Below are 27409 nucleotides of genomic sequence, written 5' to 3' on the forward strand. Positions count from 1 at the left end.
GAGTCGTGCAGCACGGCATACTAAGTGTTCACCTATCTGTGAGCCAATCACAGGAGTTGTCTCTTTTCATTTGGGTTAATCACAGGATTGTACACACCAAGAAAGAAGCATAACATTATCAGAGGCAACCATAGTCAGTCAACTATATGAACTCAGCTGGGCTTATGTTCTACAAGCAAGTCCACGTGAATCAAAACAATCAAGAAAGCCCCAAATAAACAATCATTTTGTAAGCAGGCAAGAATGTGAGTCCCTACCAATAAGATGACTAAATGATTCCCCTGCTTACCCTTAAGACTATATCTGGATCTGGAAAGAAACAGGAAACAGCTGTTTCCTCAAGATGTCAAAGCAACCTGTGGGCTGTTTGTTCGAGGAGGAAGCAATAGAATGAACTTCAGACCTCACCCTGACTATATGGAGTTAACCATAAAGTAAGAGTGGAAAGCCAATAGACAAGCCGATCAGTGAACAGGAGTAAACTTTCATTTAAAGCATTGGCTTATGTTTGAGCATTTCATTGTCACCTTGTACCCTTCCTTCTTGGATGAAGGAAGTGAAGGCACCCTTCCTCAAGATCCTTGTCTCCTACGCCAGGCTGTGTATTTACATTTGCTCCCTTCATCTCCCTCACCAGTCTACCAGCCCTGCCTGATGACTGTTCAAATAGTGGATAAAGAGGATTGAAAGGCTTCTATCACCAACTATAATCTTCTCTGAGGAGGATGAGCCATCAAACACCTAAGTTCAAACCTAAAAATTTAGGGAATAGATTTTCCTTTGCACCTTGACAGAGAGGAGAGTTCTTGCAAAGGCACAAACATGTTGGTAGCTGTCTTTCAAAGAACCTCTTTCCTACACCCAGAGAAGCACCCTTAGAAAAGACTCGCATGCACCGATTTGATCCCCAATTTAACCGGAACCAGAAAATTAAATACGTATTTGGAATAATATACAGTACTTCTAACCATGATTTCACCTACAGTTAACTACAGTTCAAAGATGCTAAATGGAAAGGTACAGAAAGCACCCCATAAGTTTAAACCAAGTACTATTCTGAGGAGTGTGTTGATATCTCTTATCATTTCACACATTTTGCCAAAGTAAATCATCTTGCTTTATAGCCTAGATCAGGGTCCAGATGCTGGACACCTCCTACAGAGGGGTAAGAAGTTGAGAAAAGCAGTCCTACATAACCCTGAACCTCTTCTCACCTCTGCTGCTACTGTAGTGCACATGACTTACTAGAAACCCTCATGGTTATGGGGATCACGAACTGCAGTCTCTGTTTGTTTTCTGAAGTGTCATCTGTGCCGTGAGCCCAAGACACAAATAGAGAAAAGTACAATGGTAAACTTTTTAAAATATGCGCATTGATGTTGTGCCTTCATGTATGTCAATGGGAGGGTGTCAGATGTTGGAGTTACAGACAGTTGCTAACTGATGTTTGGGGGCTGGGAACTGAACCCTGGTCTTCTGGAAGAGTAATCAGTACCCTTGACCACTGAGTCATCTCTCCAGCACCAGTGGCAAAGATTTTCAGATTTAGATCTGACTTAAAATTTTGGTTTTGCTGCCAAATTGTATGAATCTGAAGGGGTAGGTGAACCTTTCTGAGTCCCAGTCTACTTATCTCCAAAGGAGAATAATAGGGCTTATCTCACATGATAATTGTAAGGATCAAGTGTGATAACCTGCTCAGAGCCCAGCTTGAGGAGACAGACATTCACTATGCAGCTGTTGCTGTTATTCATATTAAGTTATTCTTAACTTAATATGGCACGGAAATGGTAGAGGAAACTGTGTTCAGCAACAGAGTAAGCATCACAGACTAGCTAGGACCAACATCATTATCTAGCAGTTTTCCCCCATGCATAACTGAACCCTTTCCCCAAAACAATGGTGAAAGGAAGGGTTTCATAATCAGAAATGTACCTGGCTGCTGCTTCCAGCTGCTCTTTCCTATAGAACGGGGAGAAAAAGAAAAAAATGTAAATGACATGAAATGGTTGCCTCTTGCCCCACAGTCTGCCTCAGCATTCACTCAGAAGGTAGAACAGGACAAATGGAATCAAGAAATATTCTGGCACAAGATGGTGGGTGTGGAAGGGAACCAAAGAATGAGGCAGGTTTTGTCATGTGCCCCATGCTCCTGTGCTCCTCAGTTTGCCTTAGTTGCTCATTCATTGAGAAAACAGATGAGTGCCTACTCAACCCCAGGATTCATTGCTTGGCTCATAAGACTTCTTTTTTGGTAGAGACGGATCAGGAAATCAAGACTGCCAATAGTAGTTGCTGTACTCCCACCCTCTCTGCCATCATGGTCAATAGCATTACCAGGGTGCTTGGTGACTGGACAGTAAACTATTTCATGTCTCTTCTCTTACCAGATACTACTTTAAGTGTTATTTATGGATTTGTCAATTAATCCTTATAATAACTCTAAGAGGTAAATACCATTATATCATTTTTCTGTTGAGAAGGTTGAGGGACAAAGAAGTTTAAAAATTGCCTGTGCTTTAATCCCAGCACTCGGGAGGCAGAGGCAGGCGGATCTCTGTGAGTTCAAGACCAGCCTGGTCTACAAGAGTTAGTTCCAGGACAGGCTCCAAAGCTACAGAGAAACTCTGTCTCGAAAAAACCAAAAAAAAAAAAAATGCCTGTGGTCTTAGACGTGAAGCAGTAGAGTTCATATCTTACCCTAGGCAGAGCATCTCCAGAGAAAGCCCTATAGTGACAGGGCCCGCTGAACATGCTGGCTACATATTCCCCACTCTGAGTCTGCTCAGTTCTGCCTAGAATCCCCTACCCATTTTCTCTACTTGGAGCAGTCTTGCTCATCCAACAAGTCCACTGGGGCTGGGCCTCAATTCAGACAGGGTGTTCTCGCTATGGTGTTACTCACAGTGGTTTCCTAAGACTATAATTTCAGAGATCAGTGTCTTTCTTTCCCTTTTGCTCGACTTGAATACATAGACATCACCGAGGCAGACTTAATTATTGTCGATTGAATCATAACCTGCCATGAATCAGGTACCAAGACAGACACTGTCATACATACACCTTACTTAGTTTCAAAGTTACAACACCAGTCCCTTCAGAAACAGGCATTGTTTAGACAAATAAGCCTTGACCCATCCTGTGGGATGCAGGTGAGGATGGATCAGAGCAACACTTACTTCTCTCTAAATAGTCATTTCTTCCCAGACACACAATGGAAGAACAAGAGCTTTGGGCAGAAGAACTTGGCTCCAATCTTTCTTCCAGCATGTACTTGCTGAATTTTATCAAGTATTAGGTATTAGTATGGGTGTTTTGTCTCTTCACTTATAAAAATGGCCACAGGAATGGAGAAAAAGAGGACCACGAAAAACCACAAACAAAGACATGATGTCTTTCTGACATAACAAAATTGCTCTGGAGTTAGCGTGTTGAATGATGCCCAACTTTGAGACTATAGTCAGAATCACTATACTGTCTTATCCTCTTTTAGGTAGTGAAATGTATCTCAATAAAATTATTATTAAAGAAGAAGTAAATAAAAGGAAAAAAAATCTTTTGGGAGGTAGGTGAGGACACATTAGTGTACCTGCTTTTTTCTCTGTCATTAGCATATGGTGTGGGTTGGCATTCAGGGACATTCTTTTCCCAAAGGACTGTCTCATTTCAGAGTGGTTGCTAAGTGAGTTTCTCTAGTGACTTTGTACTTTGTCCTTGAAAAACAAAACAAGAAAGAAATGTTCCCTCTTAGTTTAAAAGCCATTCCCATATCACAGCAGCTGTCTGCAGCACAATGTAGCCTTCAAGTGTCTGACAGTCAGGACAATGTTGTATTTATAATAAATCAACCAAAAAGAATAGGCCCATTGCCAAGGCCTTGGGATGCACAGCTAATGAAAATCATCGTGGCTCTACATTTGGTCTGGGTACACATGTTCTTGGATTTGAGCCCAAGGTCATTCTGTTATTTTAAAGGGGGATACTGGCCCATTTTAGGAAGGCTCTGATTTATGATGTCCCTGCTCCTAATCAATAATAGCAGCAGTAGAGGTTTAGAAACACAATTAGCAACATCCGAGCAAGTAAGTTTAATTAAGTTAGAAGATACAGTGAGTAACTCAGACTTACTCCTTTAATTATTCATCTATTGCTCTTACCTCTCCCACAGTTATCAGTCCCCTTTATCTTTCTCAGACCCTCTCTCTTTTCTCCCTTCTTAGCGCTTTTTACCTTGGCTCATGCCATCAGACCTTCCTGGGAAGCGAACGCCCAATGAATGTGAGGCAGGGAAGGTTTTCTGGGGATGGACTTACAGTTCTCAAAGGTCATGGTCTGATTTCACATTTTATGCTATTTCTGATTACTGATTGTAAAAGTTTTAAATAAAGCAATGGAGCACATAAATCCAGGTCCATTCTATTCCCTTAAATCTTTAAAAATAGATTGATAAATGTGTGTGTGTGTGTGCGTGCGTGTGTGCATGCACATGTATGTGGAAGACAGTTCTTTCCTTCTACATGGGTATTACACTCATGTCATCAGGCTTAGTAATAAATGCCTTTAGTCACTGAGCCATCTTGTTGGCTAAACTTCCTTAAATCCTTAGTACAATATGGTGGTGAGAGTGGATGGATCAATAGAAGCCGTATTCATAAACCAGTCATAGATCTTATACTGAGCATGTGAGAGTGTGTGAGAGAGTCACGTAGGTGTTGGGAGAGGCACTTACCAACTGTTGGGTTGTTCACTGAAATGGCAGGTACTTGTTTATGCAACATACTTCAGTCAACATATCTCAGAGTAGACCCTACCCATGGATGAGCTAACTGTGCCTTTACCTTCTCTCCTAAGTCTGGGGTTCTAAAAGTCTAGCATCTGCCTATATCCAGAACTCTAGACTCAGACCATAGCACCAAAACACTGAAAAGGAAGAGCCTGCTTTAGAATCCAGGCAGCAAGGAAAGACTATCAAAATGTCCAATAACTCTGAGTCCTAGGTCACTGATCGGTAAGTAGAACCTAATATCATCAACCATTCATCTTGCTACTCAGTGTTCACAATGAACCCTTATGATAGAATGAAACCACGGTTCCTGGTCAAGATGGGTTTGCCACAATTTTTTTTTTATCATTGCTGAAGGTGTATGTTGGCTCTCTGTGTTCAAAACAATGCCTCCAACTCTAATACATCCCTACATTTGTGACCACTGACTGATCTCAGAGGACCTGTTAGGATGAAATGAAACACAGACTTGGATATTTGGGATGCAATGGACATCACTGCATGTTAAGCTACTTCCTCTTCTCCTGATGCTAGCTATGGGAAGAGGCTATTCACCTCCATGGGCCTTTAGTTCAGCTTTCCAGCTATGAGACCATGAAATACCATTAATAGGTTTCCGGAGGATCCTATGTCACCTTTGCCCTTCTTCCCTCTGTTGAAGTGGTCTGTGAGTGTATGCTATGGTCAGTGAAGGAATCACCCCACTGTTGGATAGCTGCTTGTGCTGGCTTCAATTTCCTCTGTCCCCTGACTCTGTTCATACAGCTATTTCCTAGTGCTGTGCTGTTTAGCCGTGCTGTTTACCTTTAGCTGCTCACTGGGACATCTAGGAGGCTTTGAAAACTAGTGATGTCTGGTTTTACTTCTGAGGATTCAGACTTAACTAGGTAAAGTATGGTTAATATCAAGATTTTGTTGCTTTGTTTGTTTCAAGATTTCCTATGATATTAATATGTGGTTCATATTAGGGGCCATACTGCATTGCCTTGGAAGATACTCTTTAGCAAACCATGAGATCATGACACAAAGAACAGACTGTGCTAAAGAAGGACAGACATATTCTGAGTAATCAGACAAATGACTACTTGCCTGAAAAATGGGAAAGAGACAACTGATTCATAAAATCTCCAGGTTGCCACCAGATCAATCCTATTGGGGTTGGTAGCATAATATCTCCAGGCAGCCTGAGGAGGAGAGAAAAGGGAACAGAATGACGTGGGTACCACATGAAACATTCACACAGCATCCTATGCCATTCAAACAACTGTTAAGCTCTTGACTCCTAAGAGTCTGAATGTCATCTAGTGAGGATTCAGAGAAGCAGAGGCTCTTGGCTTCCGATAGTTTCTTTGTAAAAATAAAAACTTGACCATCTTAGAACTACAGTTGGTGCTGTGGTGAGCTGGGACACCAAGAGATGAATTTGGATAGAGAGAAGAGGGTAGAAAAATCCCTGAAAGAAATGCTGACTATTCTTCCCAGAGAGCTCCTTGAGACTAATCAGTTAATTATATAAGAAAATAAAGTCTCTGTATTATTTCTGAGTTCCAGAGAGCTTGGAAGGTGGCTCTCATAGACTAATCTCCTGGGATGCTCTGATGGCCTGAGGTTTAAGGGCATAAAGGAATAAGCAGACTTCGGATACTGAGATAGGCTTAGAGACCAGACCATGTTGAATGCTACCTGCTGTGTCAGTTCCATAGACCTGCAAAAGTACCTAATGCAATGGATACAAGCTCTGGGTGAATGGCAATGCTCTCAGCACTCAGGAAGGCATGAAGGCATGGGGGATACACTAATTTCCTATTTACTAGGTCCCCTGCTCCCAACAGCCCATACAATCAAGATACAAACTTCCCTTGATGTCTAATAGGGAGTAATTATTCCTGTTTTATTCTGCTATTATTCTTCCTCCAATCTATGGTTGGAGGAGTAATGGTGGTAGATGGAGCCAAGTACCCAACATCTCCTGTGCAATGATTGTTGAGGGGTCAGAACAACTTGTGACATATTCAATAGTCTGTATGCTTTTGGTTTCTACCTCTCTCTCTCTCTCTCTCTCTCTCTCTCTCTCTCACACACACACACACACACACACACACACACACATCCGTGGAATCATCCTAGTTCACTACCAGGCACACAGACCTGGATGAGTTCGGCGGCTGGCTTCCTTCTCTTCTCAAAGTGCTTCTGCCGGTGCTGCTCCTGTACCTTGAGTGCCAGTCCTGAGCCCAGGATGCCCTGCAAGGAGACATCAAACCAGTGTCAGCTGCACCCGGTTCTCTCAGCATTCCAGCCTCCGTTCTGGGGAGAGGAGAATGTAGGGTTCAATGACACTCTGAAACCTGTGCTGTCATTTGAACTAAAATATCACCTACAGACTCATCATGTATTTGAAAACTTGGTCCTTAGCTGGTGGCCCTTTAGGAAGATTGTGGAACCTAGAGGAGCCTTACTGGAGGAATTAAGTCAATGGAGGTGGGTGCAGGTGTTTTGTAGCCTGGCCATATGGCTTGTTCAGTCTGCTTTCGCTCATGTGTTGTGAACAATTCCTTCCCTTTCCTGCTACCACACTTTCCTTGCCACAATGAACTGAACTGTATCTCCTTAAACTGTAAGAAAAAAAAAAACTTCCCCTACTTACACTACTTTTTGCCAAGTATTCGTAACAAGACAAGGGGTTTTTCAGTGCAATACGAGATGAAGGAGAAAAGGGAGAAAGCCTCTTTTCTTTTCCTGAAATAGGGAGTCTGGTTAAGTGAAACCAGCCTGAAGCCAAAAATGTCTGGCTTCCACTCTGATAGCCAGAGTCCAGCTGTGAGACCCTGGGCTTTCATAGGACCTTTGGTTAAGAATGCATACCTCACAATGATCTCAGGAAAAACTTAGATGATAAATAGGAATTGCTCCAGGAAGCGATGTGACACAGAATATGATACAATAATTGAATTTTAATATATTTTAGCTGCTTGAATTGTCCCTGTGGGCGTGTCCTATAGGCAGAGTTTTCAAGAATTGAATCTGCTTTGATTTACAGGTCAGATACCCATGTGGACTAAGTAGATAGACACACACATTTAATATGAAAGAGAATTAGAGATGGCACAGTACCCAGCCCATCCTGTGACAGTTTCAGAGATGAGAAAACAAGTTTAAGAAGATCATGGAAAAAGCTAACTAGCAGAGGAAAATACATGTAAGTTGGCTAATATAGGAGAAAGAAATTCTCCAGGATAGGAATGGGGATGGAGGAGCAGCAGAGGGGTTGTGGTTTAAGAATGCTGTCTTCAAGCTGCATAACAACTAGGCAGGCTTTAGAACTGGCCTGGATTGGGGTTCCTGACTCCCCATCCCAGGAACGTTTGAAGTTTGAAATGAAATTTATGCCCTGGCTATACTGAAGCACTCATGGGCAGCCCATATATGGTGGTTCTGTTGAATTTGTCCATATTAGATTTCATGGTCTAAGTTGATGAGGACAACTGACCAGGTCTCTTCCTCAAGAGGGCACCAGATCTCATTACAGATGGTTGGGATCCACCATATGGTTGCTGGGAATTTAACTCAGGATCTTTGGAAGAACAGGCAGTGCTCTTAACCATTGAGCCATCTCTCCAGCCCCCTAGGAATGTCTACTAACCTTTCATTGAGCCTCAGTTTTTAACTCATACTATTGGAATGAAGACTAAACGAGATGATGCCCAGGAAACATTTGGCATGATTTGGGCACACACTGATTCCAATGGGAGCCTCTCATTTTCACTCTCATTGCACCATTTCGGGGGGATCTCTCATAGGTCAAGAACTACTCTTGAGAGAAATGAAAATATTCAAAAATTAAAGCAGCAAGTGTCAGGTCGAAGAAAGGAAATCCAAATGTGAAATATCTGCTCTGTGTAAGGTTTTGGCTATCAACAGACGAAGACAGAACCCTTGGCCCCAACGACATCAGTCTTTGAGAGCAGACAGAGATGCAAACCAGCAAACGCAGAACAGGAGGGGTACTGACTCAGACTGGAGATAGTACTACTGGTTCTGGACCTTAGAAAACAAGGGGGCATTTGAAGGCACCACTCCCGGAGCAAGGTAGCAACACAAGCCACCATGGGGGAGGGGTGAGACAATCCATGCCTGAGGTAACAGCTGATGAAATGATAGGATGTGGAGCCAAGGATACAAAAGGGTGAAATCTGAGGCCGGGGATTTGAGCTGCGTCTAGGCAGTAAGGGGAACTTCCTGTCGCACACTAAAAGAACTTACGGCTGGAAGGGCAAAAAAGGAGACGCCGATCAAGGAAAAGGTGGCAGCAATCAGACGTCCTTCCCAGGTTTTAGGTGTCTTGTCTCCGTAGCCGATGGTGGCCAGCGTGATCTGAAAAGGAGAAGAGTTCAAACTGGGTGTCCCCAGGTCAGGGACATCAGTGAAAGTACATAGAGTCCCGCATCAGCTTCTGTGGTCTCTCTATCTCCTCTCCCTGTCTTCCGCATCAGCTTCTGCGGTCTCTCTATCTCTTCTCCCTGTCTTCTGCATCAGCTTCTGCGGTCTCTCTATCTCTTCTCCCTGTCTTCTGCATCAGCTTCTGTGGTCTCTCTATCTCTTCTCCCTGTCTTCTGCATCAGCTTCTGTGGTCTCTCTATCTCTTCTCCCTGTCTTCTGCATCAGCTTCTGCGGTCTCTCTATCTCTTCTCCCTGTCTTCTGCATCAGCTTCTGTGGTCTCTCTATCTCTTCTCCCTGTCTTCTGCATCAGCTTCTGTGGTCTCTCTATCTCTTCTCCCTGTCTTCTGCATCAGCTTCTGTGGTCTCTCTATCTCTTCTCCCTGTCTCTATCTCATATGTGTCTGTATGTGTGTCTGTGTGTATACAGTTGCTCCTCTATCACCTTGGGTTCTACATCTTTGGATTTAACCAACTATGCTTCAAAATATTTGACTAAAAAACAAATGATAGCACAATAAAAATAATGCAAATAAGAACTACAGCCCATCAACCATTTACACAGTATTTACATGTCATTAGGCACTAAAAGTAATTTAGAGATGATTCAAACACATAGGAGGATTGTGTGGTTGGTATGCAAATGTTAAACAACGTTTTCTGAAAGGGATGAGAATCTATATATTTTGACATTTTCAGAGAAGTGGAAGCAATTGAAATCAATTTCCTGTTACACCGAGGAATGAACATATTTGTGGATGTATGAATTTAAGCACAGCCATGTTATGAGTTGTGTTTGTGAGTTTATTTGTGTATGTCATCATGTGTATATGGCTCTCTGTTCATGTGTCTGTCCTGAGTAGTAGATTCCAGTGTGTGATTATGTATGTATCAAGACACAGTTCACTTCTATATATGTCTTCGGGTCTGTGTGTAATGCAAGTCTCTAATACTGTATCTATTTGTGTCCCATGGCTTGCCTGTTGACTGCCCATGACTAACAAGGCCAGGTCCCAGGAAACCATGCAAAAAGACTCTTCTGAGCTCTAGTTTCTTCAAGCTCTACAGAAAACTTCTCTAGTTGCCTTCATCATCAGTAGAAGTTTCCTGTCTCCTCTCTGTAGATTTGGAAGTGAAAGTGGTCCACCTTTGGATGCCAAATGAAGCTGACTGAGTTTGCCTACGCTCTGCCTTTCACCTCGCTATGCATCTAGCAGTCAAGATTCCAGGTAACCTCCCCAGGGCTGCCTTTCAACGAAAGTGACTCACCAGACCCCACCACAGGGCATCTGCATAGGTCTCAAACTCCTCTTTCATCGCCTCTCCTTGTGCGTCCACCTCTGGCACATCCTTCTCCACCAGGTAGACAAGAAATGAAGAAAGGATGAGTGTCAGGAAGCCGATGTACCAGGCAGTGATGAGTTCCTGGAAGAGTGAGCAACAGAGGGAATTGGTAGGAAGCCCTCAGGTGGTAGCCTGAGCTAGGCAGGCTGCAACTGGTCTGCGTGTTTACCAGCTTTCTTTTCTGAGTCTCCTCTCTCTGCAGTGGAAAACAGGACTAAGATTACAATCATTTCCACCAGTGACTAGAATGTTGCAGGCTTTGAGAGAAGAGGAAGATTCCACTGTAAGTGACCCAATGTCCCAACTCAGAAGGCTTTATGGAAACGTAAGTAACCAGGAGAAACTGGTTATTGCCATAGACAAGCTGAGAGTTGCTTGGCGGTCTTTATGTGTTACAGAATTGCAGTGAGCAGGGCAAAAGCTCACCTCCATGTATAGATTAGCAACAAAGGGCAGCTAATGTGGTCCAGAAGACAAAGCCACAGACAGGAACATACCCCTGCCAAGGTTTCACTGTATGATCCAAGGGAGAACTACATTCTGTTATCTATATATAATATCCTAATTTTCAAAATTAAAAAAAAAAAAAACTAGACCAAAGGGGCCTGAAATTATCCTGGACATCAATAGTGGAATTCAGAAAAAAAAAACAGTTATATATTGAGTGATCTTACATATTAGAATATATGAAAAGTAACACATAAAAGACATATGAGATCTGTGATTTCATGGGTAATGTCGTCACACAGTAAGATGTAAACAAGACAAGTGATTAAAAGGAAACATTAACGCAAGGAGAATAGAGAGGGCAAAGACAAGCCAATCACTGGAGTTTCAAAAGCCCTGAATGGATGGAAATGATTCCTGGGGGGTCTTTGATGCTTTAAGTGCTCTGATGCTCTCACATAGAGGCTAGCATGGTAGAGTGGGTAAGGAGAAGTAACATCTGTGGGTGAGCAGTTTGTGTTCTTCCTGAAGCATCTCAGAGAGCTGTTGTTGGCACAGCTGTCCCTCCCATGGCGGTCCATTGTCACCCTGCCGCCTTAGGTCATAGAGTCTCACTGACAGAGTTGCCTCTCTTATCACCTTGGCTCACATAGTCCCTGCTGACCATACTACCCTTGTCCCAAGGGCCCAATGAAGAGCCCCCACTCAACTACATTTACCTGTAACCTACATTATGGTATTTTCCAGGACAATTTTATTGCATTAGAGAGAGTGCTATGATCTGAATGGGAACTACCCTCCATAGGTTCAGGTCTGGGACACCTCTCTCCTAGGTGGTTGTGCTAATTTGGGAAGCTATGGAAACTTCAGGAGGTGGGACTTAGCTGGTAGAAATAGGTCACTAAGGGTGGGACTTTGAAAGTCTTCCTTGGTTCCAGATTCCGGGGTCTTAACCTTCAGTTCCTGCTGTGATGTGACCAGCCTTTATCACAAAGCCCTGCTGCCACAGCCTCAGGGGCTCTGCCAAACCTTCCCCACAATGGTGTACTGACACAGTACGTCAAAACGCATCTTTCCTTCCTCTCTGTTTCTCTCAGGTGTTGTGTAAGATTGGTGTCAGGGTAACAGGGAGAGTTCAGTGGTGTCTCTCATAGCTTCAGTGGTTTTCAACCCGTCTGCTTCTCTAACGCTGCTAGGTTTCTCGGCTCACAGCCTGGTCTTCCCCACAGCATCCTATGCATACTGCACTCCTGTAAGTTCACACACACAACGCAGGAGGTTCTCCTCTGAGCGTCTGCCCTGAAGGAGATAGGACAGCGGGAAGGGAGTTGCGTGTTCCTTCCCTAGGGGCTGGCTGAACACCTGCCTCTTGTTTTGCAGGCTACGGCAAGGAACCTTTGCCTCCCAGGCCCCTGCAAGCCGGAAGACTCATTGGTGGATTCTTTAGAAACAGCTGCTTGATCACGTGCAGCACACAGATCCACCAGCTGTGCTGGGTTATTAAGACGCGGTCTACTGGTTGACACTGGCAGCTAAAGTGGGCTCTTCAAGGGAACCCTGACTTTATCTAGTTTTTGCCAGAAGCTCTATGGCAGAGCCTGTTCCCTCACGTGCCAAGGATCCTAGCAGTTAGCCTTGGGATCAAGGAACCCGTGTCCAGTCAGTATTGGGAATCAAGGGAACAAATCCTTTCCCGTTTTTAAAAATGCTTTCTGGAGGATCTGTGAGGCCTTCCTTTCCTGGCTTGGTGACTCAGGGCTCAGTTTTCTGACACGTGAGACCTAGTTAGCATACCTGATGCTAGAAGCAGGAACCAGCATTATACATTAGGTTGGTGGAGACCCTGCGGCATATGTGCCCTGGGAGCAGTGATTGACCTGTTCTAACTATAGGATCAACTTGAAAAGTCTAACCCTAGCCACATGGGCTAGGTCTCTGTATTCCTGAGTGTCAGAGGAGTCAAGCACAGAACTTGGCCCAGAGTGCAAAGAATAAATTTTAAAAGACCCCAAAGTGACACAGAGTTCAGATCGAAATTAGTCTGTGCAACTCCCAAACCTTCCCCTCTTTTCCTTGTTACTTTGTGTGAGCTCTCTCTACCCTTTCAACCATGGGGAGGTACAGGCATTAACTCCGAGCTTTTGAATCCTCAGTGGTCATCCCCACTTTAGAAATGAGGAAACGGAAGGCCAGTGAGGGGTGAGTGATTTCACCAGTTATTTGCACATGGTGGAGTTGAGACCTAAGCCCAGGTCTGCCTGTGGTTCACATCTTCTCTGGACCACACCCACGTAAACTTCTCCTCCCACTTCCCCCTCTTTCTCCTTGCTGTTATCATTACCATTCAGTGTTGGAAGCATGACTACCTTCAGGGACACTATAGGAAGAGGTGACATAGAAAGGAACAGGTAGGAGAGAAGCCTGCATCACATCATAGCTTCTCCATCACACTTACTTTGCTGTGGGCACAGATAGCTGAGCCCAGGAGCTTCCAGGTGCCGCCCCTCCTATCCATCCGCAGCATGCGCAGGATCTGCAGGAAGCGCAGGCTTCGCAGGGAGGTGGCCAGGACATTGCCCTGGTTTCCCACAGCAACCACTGGCACAGAGGCAATCAGCACAAAGATGTCTGGGAAAGAGAGAAGACCATGGTAGGAAACAGGGAGGAGGTCATGAGGAGGAAAGACACCATCCCAAGCACTCGCTGTGTAGTGGTGGATGAACATGTGTCAAGCAGGGACTGACCTAAGCGGTTGTGTTGAATTTGACACCAATCACCAGTAATGGGTTCTGCTGTGAGTAATGAGAGACAGAAACTCCGAGCACAAATGACATCCCAGGAGTTAAGCAAAGACCCCATTAGACTTCAGCTCTGGTTCTAGACTCAGAAGTACGGTTCCTCAAAGTCCCTTGTGTGGCACTTGACATCAGATGAGTTGTGGAGAAGAGGGAATTGGGGTTGCTTGGGATAAAGAAGAAAAGCCAGATTTTTAGAGACTGTTTTCAGGTTTTTTTTTTTTTTCTGAGTAAGCAGGACATGAGATGGGAACTTGGCTGTGATTTATTGAGTGATTAGTGAAGGGGAACTGGATTCCTCTAGAACTGTTCTATTGGGGTGGTATGGTGGTTTAAATGAGAATGGACCCCCCACACACACTCTCATATATTTGATTGCTTGGCCCCAGTTAGAGGAATTGTTTGGAAAGGGTTAGGAAGTGTGGTCAGAGAAGCTGTGGCCTTGTTGGAGGGGGTGTGCCATGGGGGGAAGAGGGCTTTGAGCTCTCTCTTCCTCTCTCTCTCTCTCTCTCTCTCTCTCTCTCTCTCTCTCTGTGTGTGTGTGTGTGTGTGTGTGTGTCTGTCTCTGTCTGTCTGTCTCTGTCTCTCTGTCTCTGTCTCTGTCTGTCTCTGTCTGTCTCTGTCTGTCTGTCTTTCTGTCTCTGTCACTCTCTCTCTCTCCCTCCCTCCCTTCCTCCCTCCCTCCCTCCCTCCCTCCCTCCCTCCCTCCCTCCCTCCCTCCCTCTCTCTCTCTGACAGCTGCCTGCATATCAGAACATTAGCTCTTAGCTACTGCTCCAGCACCATGCACATCACAGTCTCTCCACCATGATGGTTACGGACTAACCTTCGGGAACTGTAAGCCAGCCCCAGCTAAATGCTTTCTTTAACAAGTCACCTTGGTCACAGTGTTTCATCACAGCGATAAAATGACAAATAAGACTGGTGGAATCTGCTGTTCACCGATTACGAGACTGGAAGGACTGTTTTATGAACTTTGGTGTCTATCTCTATAAGACAGGTAAAATGTGGTTGGAGCGAAGGACACTCTCAGTTATCAATGCTGTGGTACTTCCTATCCCTGATGGCCTGGAAGACACTGGTGATTAGAGCTTTATAGAGAGACTGAGTGTGCTACTAGTTTAGGTACTGGGAACACAAACTACCTGGTGCTCTATGGCTTCCTTACAACCCAAACGCTAGTAACCCCAGCCCCCAACCACTGAGACCCACTCTCCTTATCAGATCTCAAGAAACAGTCCCAGGAGATGGAGTTTCAACACCATCTGCATTCATACAACTTCCTTATAGAAACAGTGCAGGAAAGGACTGAGGCCACCACCAGACTCTATTGCCAAGGCTTACCCAACATGCACAGGGGCTTCCTGGCAAACTTCAGCCGTCCACGCCAGCCTTTGTATCGACAGCAACATCCGGCGGCCCAGATCCTCAAAGCAAACTCAGCTCCAAAGATGAAAATAGCAAATGTTTCCTGCACGAAAGAGCATATGGAGTGGGGTTAGCCAGTACCCAGTGTCAGGACCTCTGGGATCAGAGGACCTGGGTTTCTGCTGCTACTGCTCTGTGGTAAATGTGCTGGGGCCAGAGAAGGGAGAAGGACAGGTGGATCACTTCCATTCCGTCTTCAACTCGGCATGTTAACTATCCATGCCGAACTAACCCGCGTCTGTTTCTTTTCCGAAGATTCCATCCCAACCAATTATTTTGGTTTTTCGAGACAGGGTTTCCCTGTAGTTTCTAGAGCCTGTCCTGGATCTAGCTCTTGTAGACCAGGCTGGTCTCGAACTCAGAGATCCGCCTGCCTCTGCCTCCCGAGTGCTGGGGTTAAAGGCGTGCGCCACCACCGCCCGGCTCCAACCAATTATTTTGAAAGTCCCTTGAATTTATTAAAAATCCCGAGGGGGTAAGGTCAAACACAATCTGCCAATCTCCTCCAGGATGCTCAGACACTGGCATGACCAACTGGCCAACGATGCTCACCTTTGCTTTTGGGTCAGTCATTGCCTTGAGAGTTTCTTAGTATTGTCCTTAGTGTTTACATTTTGAGATATCAAAGGGGGCTCAGGGTTTAGGATGGAGTATGGCTTTAGGTGAACATTTGGAGGGCCATAAAGCTATATCTTATCATTTGATACATGATGGTTTTGGCTTGGACTTGTATGCCCGCCCCTTGTTTCTGTCAAGAACGGTGAATCATCATGAGGAAGGCTACACCTACTTTACACCTGGCCAAGCAAGGGAACCATTGCTTTTCCTTGGACCTAAACCTGGCTAGAGATAGTAGGATACTAGTTTCTGAGGTTGACTCCCTACAGCTGAAAGTGACTTAAAGCTTCCATCCCCAAGGACTATGCCAATGGCCCAGAGCTCACCAGCAGCAAAAGCCAGTCTCCAGACACAGTCTCGTACTCCTTGAAGGTGGTAAGCACGGCCAGAATCAAGCATCCCAGGACAATCAGGAACCTAGAGGGATGGAGGAAAGAAGAAAGGAGCTTTAGTCCTGGCTGGTCCAGCAGGTCATGGCAGAAAATGTCAGCCAGTACACTGGGCAGTGTCACACGCTTTATAGGGTACCGCGTTTATTTCCCACATCACCCCAGGAGGTGGATAAGATGATGAACAAGGTTGAAGAGGTTAAGCAAGGTGCACATTGTTACTTAATCAGCTTCTTGAGGGAATCAGCTACTTAGCTCTTTTTGACTTTTTGGTGTCTTGAAACACATTTTCTGATCAATATACCTGATGATCTGCCTAGAAATTTAACCACAATCACCAGCCCCTTGAGTGTGTTAGGCCTTTTATTTGAAATGAAGAACTCCAAAATTCTACCCACTTTGTGGCCCAAATCCTCTTCTCAGGGGATAATGGGGGTGTTGGTGGTAGTGATATTGATGATATCAACACCATCACCCCTCACTACATTTGGTCAGCGTCTGCCTCCTATTACCTAGTTCATCCTTAAAGTGACGCTCAAGGCCAATATGACCATTCTCCCTCTGCAGGATGACCAACATGGTGTAAAATGTTAAATGCTTGGCCCTACAGCACAAAACACCAACCCAGCTCTGAGAGATTTGCCTTTAGTTGGGATTGAACAGGGAAGTGTATTCTGAGGCTGGGTTGGTGCACAAAGATACATTTGGTGTTCCAGAGCTGAACTCATGTGACAGAAGTAGAAGCCTTTCCTCAGGCTGTAGCCTTCTTCCTCTATTTCTCATTGGGTGTGCACGTAAACCTGGGGATGACTCCACAAGACACACATGGCTATTCCCAGTGACTCCATCCCTCGAATGATCACTTCATTCGAGTACAAGCAGACCCCAAGACTCATTCCTTCTCTGCTTGCTTTGTTATAGTCATGCCTGTGACTCTGTCACATTGCATGGGTCCCCATCTACTCAGACTAAAGCTAGACTACCCTTTGCTGGCCTGTGAGGGTTACACGTGACAAAGTGCTGCTGTGGCTCATGGCGTCTGACCTCTGCTCCCAGTTCCTGATAACATGAAAGTAGGACTTGCCCTACAACACCAAGAATTGGTCATCAACATCCAGAAAGAAGCATAGTCCTCCCAATCCTCAATTGATGCTCCGTGAAGCCTCAGCATAGGGCCCAATTATACCACTGATGCTCAGAAACTGTGAGCTACAGAGAGAAATGGTATCATTACAATCCACCAAGATAGTGGCAATTTGTGAGACAGAGTGATAGAAAATTCAGTGTGGGATGGGAATCTGCCACGGGCATCTAACTTTCAGAGTTGGATGACCATGTTGTCTGGGTTGCTTGGACTGTCAAACTCCACTCCTGGGCAGCAGAGAATGTACCAGCTCCTGTCTGTACCCAGTGACGACCTCAGGGCTCAGCACTCTAAGTAACCCACAGCTGTTTAAAGAAGGCATCAAAGTGACTTCAGTAATTCCTTGTTGCTGGCATCAAAGATACAAAACACACACACTTTTTAACAAAAACATGAGCACATAAATGCACACATACACAGGTACAGGTACATATGTACACACACATACAGGTTATTGGATTGGTAGAATACTCATCTAGCATATATCAATTTCTGGTTTCAATCCTTAGTAATACACACGTGCACACACACACATACACACACACACACACACACACAATATCTACGTATAACAGCGTCCCTTTATCTGTGGTTACTTTTTGTGGTTTTACTCATTCATTGTTAGCCTACTCTGAAATTACTAAATGCCAACTCTCGAAATCAGCCATGGATGGATACTAAATTATTTCATTACAATTTATCACTGTAAGTGTTCTACTTTATGTTGGTTATTGCCATTAATCTTCTACTGTGTTTACTTTGTAAATTAACCATTATCATTGGCAAGCAGTATATATAGAAAAATATAGTATGAATAGTTTGGTTTTATCTTCCATTTGGGCATTCACAGGGCATCCTTGCACATACCAACTATGGACAGTGGAGGCATCTGATTCTACATCTGTGGACAGAGTAAGCTGAACAAGGGCAGTGGTCAGGGATTGATGTCCTGGCTGGCAATACCAGAGGGATGAGGAGTTGACAAGAGGCTCCTGAAAGAGAATCCTCCTGCAGGGTGATGGGAAGAGTAAGAGGACCACACTGAGGATCTTGTTGCTAGGGAAATACTGAAAACTGATGTTAGGAAGCTGTGGAGTGGCCTCAGGCCTGAGAAGATGAGAAGCTTCATGTGGATCTGATGCACTTGAGGTCCAAGTGAAATTCCACATTTTGTCAATAAAAATCTAAGTTCAAAGTTTATGAGAGGATGATATCCTGAATAGCCTGGGAGAGGAGGTGAAGTACTTCAGCTTTATCTCACACCATGCAGTTTGAACCTAGTTCTTATCAGCCCATAGCATGCAGAACCTGGACCCTGCCAGCAGGGGGCAGCCAACCACCACAAACTGGTTATGCACGTCCTTCCTCACCAGTGTTATTGGGATCTACTTTCTAAAACTGGAGAAAGACCAGTAATTTATGAAATGGAAATCATCTAGGAAGCCCTTCTAACCTTGAGGAGAGAAGACATTTTTTTCAGCTTCTTGAAAATTTCAAAATGCCTTTAAAAGAACTCAATTTCAGCAGGCAGTCTCTATGACGGAGGCCAGATGTATCTGGGCAGCAACAGTCCTTCCCTCCACTTTCCTTTCTGTCTTGTGCACTCTGGGTGCCTCACGGAGCCCACTTCTCGCTCCCTCTTTTGCCCTTTGTCAATGTGGGCTCCCTTTCCATAGCCCTGACTGCCCCTCCCCTTCCCTCTTACTACCCCACTCATCCCAATGTCTCTTCCTCCACTTTTTCTCTTCCCTCCCACCTTCCACTCTGTGATCACACCCTCTCCCTCCCCTCTGGTCTTCAGGCTCAGAAGGAGAGATTTTGACAGAGTTCCCCATGGAGGTCCCCGAGGGTCTTTCTGTCTACAGTACTAGGCTGTGATTGGGAGCAATGCTGGTCAGTGTCAAGGCGACCCTCGTGCCCACTGTCTCGTCCATGTGTCTCCCTCAGAAGTCTTTTCTCATCCTCTATTATCCTTCAGCCAAGGTGGAGCTGGAGGAGTCTGGTGGAGTCATAGAAGGGTCACCCTTCTAAACTGTACGGCTCCAGTGATCAGTATAAGGCCCAGTGCGTCCTGTGTAGGTCTGCTCAGTGCCAGATCTCCTCCAGGCAGCACAGAGGACACAGACCACTTCTCAGACATGGAGGTGAAGGAAGACTTGCTGCGACTCTGAGCTAAAGAGGTGGAAAATGTCCATACTTATGTCACCATCCCTATGTAGTATTCTTTATTGAAGCTCAGATCAGTCACCTCCTCTATCATGATGTCCCTCCTTTCCTCAGCAAACTACTGGACGATCATTTATTACGCACTAGGAGTTGAGAGCGGGCCATACTTGTCTCTCAAGAGCTTATATTTTATTTCTTGCTTTCCAAACAGTAGTGTGTATGTGTGTGTGTGTGGGGGGGGGGAACCTTCTGATCTTTCACAAAGGATTCTGTTTTTAATCATTATCTCATGCATTCTCTGACATGGGCTGACCACTCTAGGTTCTGGGCATCCAATGCACATCTTAGACTGTTCTAATAAAGTAAAGCCCCTATGATTTCTTTTTGGGAGCAAAGCTCGTGGCACAAGGCAATAGTTAAAGAAACTTTCTGTTTTAGTTCTATTTCAAGCTCTGCTGTCTACCCTCTTTATAAGCTTTGGGAAGCTCTTTCCTTTCTCCATGTCTGTGTGGCTACATCTGCATTGCATGTAATTAAAAGGGAATGGTACAAAAGGTCTTTCTGGGTTGTTTTTTTTTTAAAAAAAAAAAAACAGGATGGAAGAATCTGAGTTCAGATATCAGTTGTGCTCCACTGCTCCATGAGGGATGGTTTCATCATTTAGAAATGGTAATGGCACAGGCTCCCAATTCAGCGCCGCTTTGAGAAGTCAATGAGAGGATGCTCTTAGACCACATAGGGTCATGCTTGGCACATCGTGTAGACCTGACATGTGCTAGCTTCAGCAGGAGTGAATTCTAGCTTGCATGGGTCATGCTAGTAACTGGTTGCCACATGGCTGACAGACTCACTTGCTAGCTCATCATGACTCCACATTACTTATTTAAAATTAGAAAATCGACTCAAAGTTAGAAGAAATGCCAGGAAGACTGTATTTCAGTTCCATCACACACTGCCTTATCCACATCAGTCAGAATCACACTTTTGCTCTTTCTAAGGAGCTTTCTGGATGCATCCAACCTTCCAATAAGCATGCTATCTTTTTGGATGGTGGAGATTCCTGCCTGGCGATAAGCTTTCTTCAGACCAGGCAGCTCTCTGTCTTCTTCTGCACTAGTAAAGCCAGATGAAATAACACCAATTTCATTAGCATGCCACCAAAAATATCTTTCACCCAGTTCACAGTTGACACCTCCATATAAAGCCAGGGTTGTCCTGGTTCTGGCACATCACATTGTTACTCCCTGTGGGACAGTGATAGATGCCCTTAGCTAGGTACTTCCAGCTCCCCATTGTCCCTACTGCATTGCTTACAGAATATGAAGTTTCATATCAACAAAGCAATTTCATTTGGCCCCCAAATTTGCACTCCAGGCTACCAGATGCCACAGAAAAATTCAGGGTTATATTTTAAGGATCTTCTGCAGGCTGCAAGCACCTGCTATGTTTCCTTGAAAACAAAGGAGAAGATTAAAGGCTGTGCAGCAGAGCTGTAGCAAGTAGACCCTAAGATGCCCTCGGAATAGATTCAGCCTAATAACACCCTTGGGGAATTCCCACTGCTTAAAAGAGGCCAGAACTTGTTTCTAGTGGGTAGGATATGGTAAGGAGATAGGATGCTATTTTTTGTCATTCGCTTACTACAGACTGTGAATTTCATCTTGCTGTAGACTTTGCTTTCATGAAGCAAGCTTTTGTGTTTGAGACACCTGCATGGTATTGAAATAAAAATGCCAGTCACCTAACAGTTGGTAAATAAGGAACCCTTCAGAAATGGGCTTCTTCAGACAGTCACTAAGGGGGCTTTGGTAGAGAGAGCTTTCTTTAGCTGAGTCTCCGCAGGCTGATGACATGATTCTGGGAATCATATTTGAACTCGTAAAACAGAGGGAGGGAGGGAGGGAGGGAGGGAGGGAGGGAGGGAGGGAGGGAGGGAGGGAGGGAGGGAGGAAGAAGAGGAAGGAATTAGGGAAGGAGAGGAAGAGGAAGAGGAGGAACAAAGGGAGGAAGGAGAAGGAGAGAAAAGAGCTTATTTCTCATGTGTGATACCATGCTTTGGGGGAGATTGTTATGCCACAAAAGACAGAAGTATAGGCTTATTAGGGGATAGATCTTGGCCCAGCTACAAGAAAACTTTGAATAGACTGTAATTTCTTGAAATCTCACTTCCTTATCCATGAAACAGGAGTAGCAAACAAAGGGACCTCTGCTGTCTGAACACTCTACCAAACTCTTGGCATGTGGGAGAGCTCACACTGCATAAAAACTTCTCATAACTTAAAGGTACCTTCCTACTAGGAGCTCAGGCTAGTGTGATTGACAATTGTCATGGGAGCGACATGGCTTTGCATATCAGCATCTGCTACTTCAGCAGACTCATTGAGTAGCTCAGTCAAAGCCATTGTCACAGTAAAAAGGCTAATCTTACACCGTGCAGGATTGTATGGTGGTTGATAGAAATTATGAGAGAGCTGATGATGGACTGATTGAATGAGAGAGGGTCACTATACACATCCCAGGTTGGCCTTAAACTCACAATCCTACCTGAGTGAGGTAATTTTGGACCTGTGATACCACAACTGGCTGAGGGAGATTTGAAATACAATATAATTAGCAAAGGATGCTCTTGAACGGAAAAAACTGAAGACAAACCAACTGGTCCTTGAAAGGCCTCAAACCTCACACAGTCCCTTGTAGCAGCTCCTCTTTCTAACTCTACAACCAAAACACCAAGAGAGTCATTGAAAGGTGAGGAATTGTTGATTTTAGTATGAAGTTTCGGAAGGTTGGGTCATGGCTGTTTGGCCTTATGCACTTGGGCAGAACATCATGCACGTGTGTCCTAGAGAAGATCTGTTTACTACAGGGTAGCAGAGACGTGAAAAAGGAACACGGGATGGGCCAAAGACAAGATGCAGACTCAGTGACCTAATTTCTCCAACTAGACCCCACCTCTTACATCATACCACTATCAAATAATGTCATCGTATTATGCATCCATTAACGGATTAGTTCCCTCTGGAAGGGAGCCTCATCGTGTAGTTTTCTCTGGTGATGCCCCTATAAAGGCATTTAGAGAAACACTCCTCGCCTAGACGTGTGCTGCTCCACTAGGCTCTCTACATTTAAGTTTATCAACTTAACGATTAAAATTAACCATTGCAATCCCTCCTCTCAGAGGACTGAAATAATGAAACGTGGCCTTTCACAGTCGTGTGGCTGCTGGTAGCGTGCCTATGCCCCAGAAGATACCCCACACCTGTGCACACGGTCAGCACTAATTGGACTCCAGGTTAATTAACAATAATAATAGGAGAAGATGAAATGAACCTGGAAAGGGGGTGGGTTGTGGGTTCTGAGGGAATCAGTATGAGCTAGAAGGAGGTAGATATGAACAAAATACATTGCATATTATGTGTGGAGTTTTCAAAGAACAAATAAAAACAATATTAAAAAAATAATACCCTTAAATATACTTCCAGTTAACACTAAATTCAGTATTTGCCAATTTCAAAAAATAGAACACAAATACAATTCTAATCCATATTTCAACTTTGAGATACAGAAGATAATTTTACATTGCAATCACATATTTTTAAGATAAAATACTTATGAGACATTTCACCTTTTTTGTTTCATGTGAATTTCCAGTCCCCTTGTGCAATCATTCCCTTGAAGTAGAGTTCACAGAGTTCTGGGGTAAGGACTAATCTTTACTCTTCCCTCACTGGACAATCAGGGTACTAAATGACAATAACTCAAAAGTGTCAACATGTCAAAGTGCCTAGAATTTGGCACTTATAGAATAGGGCACTAATCAAATACTAGTTTCTTTTTTCTTGCATTCATAAAAGGTATTCCAAACATTGATTTAACAGTATATAAAATACTGTTGTCATTTAAAACTTCTGTGTTTTTGGAAAGGGGAAGAAATAGCGCATAAATAACAAGTCCTGGCTAATCCTAACTCTACATCCACATCGATGTCCTATGCACAGGCATATAAACTAGTGCAGATTTTGACCATCTGAATTCACAGGTAGCAAATGATGCTCCTCAGATCAGATCTAGCCTGCTGTTTTGTTTCTGTAAATCAAGTTTTATTGGGTCACAGCCATGCTCATTTGTTAATGCACAGCAGCAGAACTGAGTAGCTGCAATGGAGACCTTCTGGCCCACAGTGCTGAAAGTATCATTTCAGTTCTCCAAGAACATAACATATTCATAACAGCCAATGAATAGCATCATCTCGAGCAATTTATATGTCTGATGATAGACAGAAAAAAAAACGATAAAAATAAGAATCTTAATCCTAAAACATCCTTGCTAACCAAAGAACACTTTAAAAAATTGACTATATGAATAAACCAGGGATATTAATGTTTTGTGAAGAACTCATTGAAAAAAAAGGAATATGAAGCCAGGCAGTGGTGGCGCACGCCTTTAATCCCAGCACTCGGGAGGCAGAGGCAGGCGGATCTCTGAGTTCGAGGCCAGCCTGGTCTACAAGAGCTAGTTCCAGGACAGGTTCTAGAAACTACAGGGAAACCCTGTCTCGAAAAACCAAAAAAAAAAAAAAAAAAAAAAGGAATATGAATGATGGACAAAGATTAAGTCAGGTTCTGTACTAGAAACATCTGTTTAAACATCATGGTATGTCACCATTTTGAATTATTTGTTCTTCTTCATGTCTCCTTTTCCCACTTCCTCCTCCTTCTCTATACCCAACTCTTCCTCCTCCTTCCCCTACCCAATTTCTCTCCTCCTTCTCTTCCCTCTCCTCTTCCTTCTGTGGGCCTGGAATTGAACCCAGAGCATCCTTAGCCTTAGGCAATTGCTCTACCACCAAGCAGCTTCCCTCCCCCCCCCTACATAAAGGAACTGGATGGGTTAAGGAGCAAGGATGCTGGAGATCACTCAGAAGCCTAGAATGATTCAAGGGTGATGTGATGGTGGCTTGACAAGAGCACTAGGCATCCTAAGTGAGAGCTGTGCCTCATTATATGAGAATGGTAGGAACTGGAAGATACAAAAGCCTTCATCAGATACATATTTTTCTCGTCTTTACATCTCTAGAAGGAGAGTTAGCACAAATGGCTAACAGAGCTTAACCAGAACTTTCTCCTTCATAGTTATAATGCCTTAGAGTTGACAGTGTGTGAAAGATGCTGACATATAGGTTAGTGTCATTTGGGAGTTCTCCAAAGCTGATGTCTCAATGCACTGACTGAAAACAACTACTTCTAGCATCTGCTAATTTATATGTTCTCCAGACACTGTTTTATTGTAATGATAAAGATAATAATTCTATTCATCATAATGATTGTTAAAACGTGCCAAGGACTAACTTAATATCTTAAGTTATACCTAATTTAAGGTACATTCATTTTCATAACAATTCTTGGAGGCCTTCAAAAGAAATGTGAGGGGTTGGAGGAGCAGAGAAATTAAAGTATCTAGCCAAAGTTACACAACAACCATTAATGAGGTCAGAATTTAATCTCAGTTCCTGTCTGCCTCCCAGTTTATTCTCCCAATTATAAATAATTTGTAAGTGGGCATGCCTTTGTCAGCAAACTGGAAGGAAAGTGGAACTTCCTGAGTGTCTACTGCTTGGTATTACAGATTTTACAGCCATTAACTCCAAATATACTTACAAGGCAGCACTTCATGCTGCTCCAGATGAAGATTCAGAAGACAGTGGGGGGCTGGACCTGCGACTCTGGCATAGCCAATCCAACTCTGAATCCCTAGTCTTTCCATGATGGAAATTCCCCGGAACGTTTGGTGGATCATGAAGAAATTTGCCTTAATGCTCAAGATGGTATACTGCTAGTCCCATCCAGACACAAGCCTAGGGCAACAGTGGTGAGTCCAGACACTGTTGTTTTATTTTAAAAGTATTAATGAGGGGACAAAACGCTCAAGAAGTGACTTGGGCCTGAATCCCAGCTACTTGAGAGGTTGAAGCTGGAGGATCCCAAGTCCAAGGTCTGCTCAACTACAGAGCTAGCTCAAGGGAGCCTGTGGGACTTAGGAAGGTTCTGTCTAAAAAGAAAAGGTTAAAAAGATATGAAATGGGAGGGGCGCGTTGGGGTGGATGAAAGAGTTGGATGAAGAAAATGGGAACAGCAGACATAATCATATTTCACTGCATAAAAGTATAAAATTAAAATTCCCTTTAAATTAAAGGGAAAATTTATAAAAGGCAATCAATCCATGAGGTTGGATGAAAAACCCTCAACCCACTGTCATCAAGACCAGAGGTTACAAGATATTTCATAGGAAACATTGTACCATTGAGATGGAGAGGGGCTGTGGAGTGCTCAGTGAGATAGAGCGGCAATAGATGCATGTCTTCTTTGCAAGTGTCTGTAAAACATAACAAGGTGTCAAAAACAAAAGACAAGGCATCACTTAAAAATCTGTAGCCAAAAAGCAAAGTCCAGTTAACTCTGAAAACAAAACATTCTTTGCTTCATGCTAGACAGTATTTCTGGAGGTCGAGATCTCTTTCCTGTTAGAGTGATGTCAAATCTAAAGAAAAAGGTTCATTCAACACCGTATAGTACCTACTATGAACATTTAGGCAGCACTATATACATATAAGTCAGGAATAAAGGAAGTAGCACACCCTACAGGGAAATCAGTAGACTCATAGTCAGGGTCTGCCTTTGATCCTTGCTTTTCTGCCTCAAGTCAGTGTGAAACAGAATGGGCTATTTGATTTCTCTTAGCCTTAGGGGCCATAGTTTCAAAGTGGCAATAGCACTCTTTGTCTATTCTATGAGACCACAGTAGAGATCGATGGTTGAGGATGTGAAGCCCCTGGTAGATGCTGAGGAAAGAAAAGATATTAACAACATGGTTGAACGACAGAATCAGCATGACTGCAGGCATTGGACACAGTCCTGTATCCTGGAAGATCGTAGCAGAGGTCATACAGGTTGGCTACATCTACAAGTATCCGGGGGTAAAAGTCACCCCGGGTCCTGAAGGGATCTGCTGCTCTTCCCTGGGCCTACGAAGAGGTTTTAAGAGTATGAGAAGGTAGAACAGGGAAACGGGAAGTAAGCAGGTGTTTTGCCTCTCCTGTAATGGAGTATCTAAAATAGAAAGAGGGGAGGCTGGAGAGATGGCTTAGCGGTTTAGAGCACTGACTGCTCTTCCAGAAGTCCTAAGTTCAATTCCCAGCAACCACATGGTGGCTCACAGCCATTTATAATGAGAATTGGTGCCCCCTTCTGGTGTGCAGGCATACATGGAAGGAATGCTGTATACATAATGAATAAATAAATCTTAAAAAAATAAAATAGAAAGAGGGCAGGTACCTAACAAGTTGAGAGTAGGTTCAGCATTTTCTCTCTAGATTTTGTCATCACACAGAGCAGGATCTCCCAAGGGAGTGGTAGGCTTTGCAGCATCTAGTCTAGAGCACCTGCTCTGGGTCGCTCTGGTTCGGGTGGCCTCCTAGTCCTCTGCACAGGCTCCAGCAGCCTCTCCCCATTCTTCTCACTTCGGGCCAAAAGAATTCTATCTGCCGACAAATTCCTAGTTACTGTACTAGTCTACAGACAACTTGATCCTCTGCATGTCTAAGCCTTTGGATTTAAACACTCAATTTATGAAAGACATTGGAAAGAAAAAAAAACAGAAGCAAAAAATCTGAGAAGCATCAGATTGAAGCCTAAACCCAATAAATCAACTACTTTCATTTTCCTCTGTCCTTTTTCCAGCCCAAGGACAGAATCATACATAATTTTAACAAATCTGTATTGTCACAACATTGCACTTGGCATTTTGTCTAATGAAAGAATAAACATTCTTCTGCTTGACAATAAAATATTCAGAACAATC

General features: G+C 43.9%; 1 protein-coding gene across 1 annotated transcript in view; it reads right to left on the reverse strand.

Moving 5' to 3' along the window:
- Kcnq3 (potassium voltage-gated channel subfamily Q member 3) overlaps positions 1–27409 on the reverse strand; it is a 270990-nt gene that overhangs the window by 20638 nt on the left and 222943 nt on the right. Inside the window, exons 2-9 of the mRNA XM_038342986.2 lie at positions 16180–16270; positions 15152–15278; positions 13468–13640; positions 10491–10646; positions 9047–9157; positions 6932–7027; positions 5873–5967; positions 1936–1962 (exon numbers count right to left, since the gene is read on the reverse strand). Coding sequence (XP_038198914.1) covers positions 1936–1962; positions 5873–5967; positions 6932–7027; positions 9047–9157; positions 10491–10646; positions 13468–13640; positions 15152–15278; positions 16180–16270 — 876 coding nt within the window. The remainder of the gene's footprint in view (positions 1–1935; positions 1963–5872; positions 5968–6931; positions 7028–9046; positions 9158–10490; positions 10647–13467; positions 13641–15151; positions 15279–16179; positions 16271–27409) is intronic.

This window comes from Arvicola amphibius, chromosome 9, assembly GCF_903992535.2.
Source record: "Arvicola amphibius chromosome 9, mArvAmp1.2, whole genome shotgun sequence".
Lineage (NCBI taxonomy): Eukaryota > Metazoa > Chordata > Mammalia > Rodentia > Cricetidae > Arvicola > Arvicola amphibius.